The sequence below is a fragment of the Leptinotarsa decemlineata genome, unplaced genomic scaffold (assembly GCF_025532065.1).
Source record: "Leptinotarsa decemlineata unplaced genomic scaffold, Ldec_3_MD MMD2_tig00001019_RagTag_RagTag, whole genome shotgun sequence".
Lineage (NCBI taxonomy): Eukaryota > Metazoa > Arthropoda > Insecta > Coleoptera > Chrysomelidae > Leptinotarsa > Leptinotarsa decemlineata.
Window position 1 is genome coordinate 873,648 of NW_027412557.1, and position 6,840 is coordinate 880,487.

A 6,840-nucleotide genomic window follows, 5' to 3' on the forward strand; every position below is an offset into this window, starting at 1 on the left:
GGATGAGTCGATTGAATTTCGAGAATCTGGATATATTGGGGAAGTCCATCGGAAGAACTAAACTATCATTAATATCCATTGGAGCAACTATCATTAATATTCATTGGAGCAACGTGGTTCTTCCGGCCAATCAGTTTCAGGCAATTTTAGAAAATGTGGTCTAGAAAACCACTCACCTCCTGTCAACAAATCGATATATTTCCTTTCTTTCGTCGCCCTATCTGCAACATCAATTCAGATGGTAACTAATGCCATTGCGACAAATCAGAATTTCTCCAAGTCGACAAGCTACGAAAATCGGGAATCTTCTTGATTCAGACCTGGTTTGATGAATAACAACCATTGAGTCAGTCCAGAAATGAACTTTATCAATTTCATATTCCAGTTCCTTCCTTATAGATTTTGCCATTTTACATGCAAGCACTGCTCCTTGTTACTCCAATTTCGGGATGGTTTGTTGATTCATTGTTGATTCATTGAATTTCGCTGCTAGAAATGAAATGTGGACTTCGCCATTTTCAACCATCCTCAAAAAGGCGACTGCTGCATATGCCTTAACACTTGCATCGGAAAATAAATGCAAATCAACTTTGTTGATTAACGTAGAATTAGGAAAGTAATATCTATTGATAGTAACAGGAGTATAATGTTTCAATTGGATCAACCATGTCAGCCAGGTGTGAAAAAGTTCTTCTGTTATAGCTTGATCCCAATCAATATGACTTCCTAGATAATTGAAACTCTATGAAACATATCTCTGATATCACCTCCAAAAGCAATTCTTCCCTGTCTGAATCGCCACAAGACAGATACCAAAGATGGAACGTAGTCAGGACCTTGGCAAAGGAAATCGTCAAGACTCACACCTTGAGATTTTGCCGCAGCGTCAAAAACCAGGCGAATCTTTCCAGGTTTGTTGATATTCGCAACCCCAAAGTGTGGAAGATACCAGTTGTTGTTATCATTCTGAACTTCAGATGGATGTAACTTACTGACGTATCCTTTTTGAAGATACTCAGTAACCTTTGCAGTATACTCTTCAGCAAATTTGGCATCCTTGTCCATTTTTCGTTCCATACAATACAGACGATTCAGGGCATTAGTTTTACTAGGCGGTAGAGTAAGGTTATCACGTTTCCATAGGTGCCCTATTTCGTAATGATTACCGACTTTCTTCAGAGTTCTTTCCATGATCTCCACAGCCCTTTTGTCTTCGATTAATTTGATAACATTGTCTGGTAATTTTACACCAAAAGCTCCAAGACGAAAAGTATCCTTGACCATTTCATGCAGTTTGTCATCATTCAAATGTTGCAACAAAGAGTTACATGGAAAAGAAAGGTTTCAGTTCCACTGGTAGGACCATTTACTGTCCATCCTAATTTACATTGAGACATAATGGGCTGATGTAGTTGTGGTTGGATGATATTTCTTGGTACTATGAGGCCACAATTATCCTGACCGATCAACAGCTCCGGTTTAGCATTTCTTATTGATGCCAATAGATCACGATCTAAATAAGGATATTTTTCATTCAAGATATCAACATCTATTTCTTGAGATGGAAGTCGCAAATTCTGCATGGTTCACACTTGTTTCAGCGTGAAGAGTTTTTGTGGGTTGCTAGAAACAGTAATTTCTAAAGAAACCATTCGTGAATGATCTTCGTGGTGAGTCATTTCATTAGTCCATTGGAAACAGAGTGGAACAACCGGTCCTGGAAGTCGTCCCCAGCTGCTCCTCTGAGAAGCACAGGTGCGATTCGTAGTAGTACACTTTTTGTTTCATTTCCTGAAGATTTACTATGGGAACTAGCACATAAATTGGACTGACTCACAAGATTGTTTGGGCTTTGCGATTCATTTTGTGGTTGTTGATTATTCACAATATTATTTAGGCTTTGCAGTTCATTTTGTGATTGTTCATTGCGTGGAACATGAAGTAGAGAATGATGCCTACCTCTACAACCATCCTTACCACACCTCGATTTCAAAAAACACTAAGTCGACATATGCCCAAACTTGAGGCAGAGAAAACATCATTTGAGGTTGAGAACATTCTTTCGTCTTTCATTCACTGATAATTCAGAGAATTTCGTACATTTTGATAATACGTGATCAAGCTTTTTACAAAAAATCCACTCACTAGTTTTATTCTCCGAAAAAGTGTCTCTTTTTGAAATCATGACAGTCTCTCTTCTGATAGGATTCTTAGATAGACTATTTCTTTGAAAAGGATTATTGAAAGCGGCCATTGAGTTAAGCTCTTTTTCAAACCATTCAGAAAAATCTTCCAATGATGTTTGTATTCCTTTCAAATCACGTTGATGTTTGAATCTTCCCCATGAAAATTTTTGCAGAGTAGGAAGCTTTTCTATCAAATTTGTTAACAGATCTGGATTATAAAGATACATATGAGAATTGATGTTTTTCATAGTGGTTACCATGTTATTCACAACATTGGAAAAATAAATCCATGATTCCCACTTGTCTTCTTTAACGTTACCAGCTTTTTTCGCCTTTTCTATCAGCGACAAAATTATCCACTCCGGTCTACCAAATTTCATTTCTAGCATCTTGATAATTTTGGAGACGTTTCTTGAGGAAATGAGAAGAGATTTGACAGTTTCTCTTGCTTTGCCCTTCAATGCTCGATTCAAACGGATTAAATTGTCTTCATCAGATAACCCAAGCTGATCTGTAGATCTTCTAAACTCATTGATGAAAATAGGCCAATCAGTCAAATCGCCAGAAAATTCTGTGAGATTCTTCAATTTTTGTTGTATTTGTGACATTCGCATTTTGTGCATATTATTTGACAATATCTAAAAGCACCTGGTTATTCTCTTCACCCCCAACAAAACTTGGAACATTGACACTAGGAGAAGATAAAATATTGAACGATTCTGGTTGATTGTGATCCTTGTAAATACACTGTCTTGGCTCTGTTACCCAGTTATCGATAACTTTTGGATTTACATAAAAATATTCTTAACAAGTTGGAAATTTCTCTTTTTCGTTAACCGAACTATTTGTTTCACTTTTATCGGCAATTTTTTTTCGTATTTCAGTTTCTTTTCGAAAAACTGACGTTCTAACCCTAAGGCTTTTAGCTTTTCCTTGGATTCTTCTTCAGTAAGTTCCTGTTCTCTTCTTATCTGCTCCATTTCCATATGTAGTCGATTTATACTTGAATTGTGAGAAGGAAAGGAATTTTCTTTCACAGAACCGAAACTGTTAATCCCTGGTGGAGCAGAAAATGAGCTCTTGCGAAGTTCACTTGTAGGAAATTTCCCCTGGCGAGAATCTTTACTAGATGTGACTTTTCTTGCAGAATTTGCGTGGCTACTTGGACCTGGTTGAATTTTACCCGTAACCACACTTGAATCAAATACTACATTTGACATATCTATAAATCTCAAAGGTGGGCCTCTCACTCCGTCGGACATTTTTGACGTGTGATGGTTCATTTGCTTCATTGTATTGTTCCATAGGAACACTACAATGAACAGAAACAGATAGCGGTTCAATAATTACGAATTCAAACAATTTCGCCTTTAATTACTTTTTTTGACAGTTGTTATTATTTTTTCATCTGTCTAATTCTCAAACAACCTATGATATTTATCAAACAACTTATACATAGTGATGAACAATAAACTGATATAAGAAAATACAAATAAAATAAGTAACAAGCATTAGCCATACAAAGCAACGACCGTCCAAATTAGATGTGGTGCAAGTATAACTTGAACGGAAGGGCGTTACTACAGATGTAGAAATGATGTAGAGTCGATTACATGATACACAAGGTAAGAATACACTACAAATTACTTTTCGCATGAAACTATATATATTTTTAAATAAATTGATGTGAAATATATCACTTTGAATTCGATATGCTGTCTTTGATTTCTAGATTTCTTCGATGTTACTAATGAAGTTATCCAATTAAAATAACATTTCATTGAAGGCAATCATTTACCAATTACGTTTTTCATTTTCATAACAATCCAATGACTCGATTGAACCAACGACCGGTTGTTGCACTTGCACTTGTCAGTCTTTTGTTTCATTTTCCGAGACTCCTAAGCAAATAACAAAAGCAAACATTTACTCCCGTGTAATAATTACCATGGGAATGAAAACAACTCGACAAACCCAAGTGAACCAACAGGGCCGTAATTAAAAAAGATTGGATATTTATCGAAGAGTTGAATGATCACTACATATTATAAAACAAAGTCCCCGCCTGTCTACCTGTCAGTCTGAGCGCGATGGACTCAAATACAAATTGATAGTTTCGTATAACATTCACAACCCCTCATTTTTGAAGGATCCATAAGAATTTCTCGCTCCACTGGACTTGTGAGTATTCCTCCAACAAAAATACCTGTTTGATAAGTAATTTGTAGGGTATTAGGAAAAAAAAATTCGACAGAAAGATAGAATATAACTTAGTGACATACTCTGTTCGTACTATGGTACGAATGTATGGTCCGAACGTAACCAAAATCTTGGTTATGGAATCCAAAACTAACAGCCTCTGTTATACTTCTGAAAAAGTGGTGACATTTAGATCACGGTTTCCTGAAAAATAGTTAAGCAAACATCAACCAAGACCGCTAAAATGACAATAAACACCTCCAATACGTTACAGAAACTTGAGGCCTCAACATCAAAGAGGCGCCAGAGCAGTCTCTTTTGTGAAGTATTTTCTGTTCTTGTTGTCGATAACCACCAAATACACCTTGAGCCTAACTATATAATCTCAGTTTGAGTGTGCTCCAAGTTTTAGGCTTGGCTCAATTAACAATATGAGCTGTACAAGGGAGTTTCAACTAAAAATCTGGTTCTCTTCATTACATATGCGAAGATTTACGAAGCCATCGAGTTTAAAAGTTTAAACCATGTTTGATACAATATCTGCTTTCGATTCAACCGTGGGGGTAGAACATGAGCTGGTGTTTTGTTCATCTTTTATGGTTATATTTGAAATCATAAAACATTATGGAAACTGATTTCGAAAATAATGAAATTCATATCATATCGATACTTTCAGGATTCTTTTTGAACTTCATGAATTGTTTCATCAAAAGTCAGATAATCTTTCAAAGTGTCACTGATAATCTATCAGAGTGTAAAATAAATGTAAAAAAACCCATAGTGATGAGTATGGTCTTCCAGGTTTAATGAAATTTCTGTTAGGCAATATATCCCTTTGGAAGTTTCACTTAGACGTCATATTAAGACGGTAGGTTTGTCTTCAGATACAGAAGATCAGACACAAGTGTCAACTCATTGTTATGGTACCTGTTGAAAAAATGTTTATGTTGTACCTTTCATGTCAAAATATTTTGATCTTTCTCTTATATTGCACCAAAACTATACAACTCTCTTCCGTATAAAATAACTAAGACAGGTGTTTGAAAACACACCTAGAAGTTAAATAAGTGACATTATCGTGGGAAAATTTTTTTTTTTAAATTCTGTTTTTTTACTAGATATTGTGCTATGTATAATAATATATCTTCTTATGTATTATATGTGTGAGTCTGAATACGAGTATGTATATTGGACGTCTAGGTGTGTGAGCAAATGTGTGAAGTGTATATATTTTTGAAAAATTGGAAATTGTTTATATCGTATTTATATATTTTGTGTATTTCCATCATTGTTTCACCACTTCGACACAAGTAATAAGTTACTTCTCTATTATCGGTTATTTATTTATCCATTTATATCAGTATATCAGTTGAAATAATTTTCAATACAGGCAGTAATACAAATTATGATATAATTAACAAAAATTAATGTAATGATAATTCACCTGTCAATTTTTCTCATAAATCTATACCTAATTTTGGTAATTCACCTTCAAATATGAAACTTTCTCTCAATGAACGAAATATCAAAATATGCCAAGAAAATATTGAAACTATAAAGAATTTCAGTACTGAATTGAAAGTTAAAACTGATCCTACAAAAAAATCTAATGTAATTCATAACATTTCTTGTAACAATTTCAACTTTGATTATATTTAAACAACATCTAGAATTCTTAATGATAGAATAACATCACATAAAAGTGATATAAAACTCAATCAGGCATCATATGTATTAGCACAGCACTCCATATTAACAGGACGTACCAAATTGCTTTTATATCAAAGTTTTACTTACAGAAAAAATATTTCCAAACACCTTTTTCTTGGTCGAAATCATTATGTCTTCTGATTGTATGAATAAAAAACTGGCACTGATGATCTCAGTAACTTACTGGGACTACACCAAAAATATAATAATAATCTTATTAATCAATAACTCTCCTTTTTGAGTTAACAATAATTATCCTTTCAAATCATCATGCTTCATTGAAAAATAACATTTAGGAAAAGGTATGACATTTGCCAAAAAAGCGGTATATCCAGATCTGCACGCTTGAACACGAAAACACAAAATATTCAGAAATGAAAGACATTCAACTAGGAAGAAAAAAGGATAACAAGGAAGAAACAAACACAAAGGAGATCAAAACCATTCTGCCCTACGTTAAAGGAGTTACAGATGGAATAAGAAGAATTCTGAAACGACACAACATAAAAAGCAATGAGAACCATAAGAAATTCCTTGAAAAACCCAAATCACAAAGTGAACCTAGTAAACCAAGGCATATATAAAATCGCATGTGTAGATTGCAACGGGGATTACGTCAGCTAAACAAATACTCGTTGACGATTACAAGTCAGATTAGAAGAACTTCGTAGCAGATCAACAACTTCAGCCTTACAGAAACACCACTTTGAAACAGATTATAACATCGACTTCAAAAGCTGCAAAC

At 34.5% G+C, this 6,840-nt stretch overlaps 1 protein-coding gene across 1 annotated transcript; it reads right to left on the reverse strand.

Moving 5' to 3' along the window:
- Positions 1 to 726: 726 nt before the first annotated feature.
- Positions 727 to 1,284, reverse strand: LOC141482342 (uncharacterized). The gene has a single exon (XM_074175443.1). The coding sequence runs from the start codon at positions 1,282 to 1,284 to the stop codon at positions 727 to 729; it is 558 nt and encodes a 185-aa protein (XP_074031544.1).
- Positions 1,285 to 6,840: the final 5,556 nt, after the last annotated feature.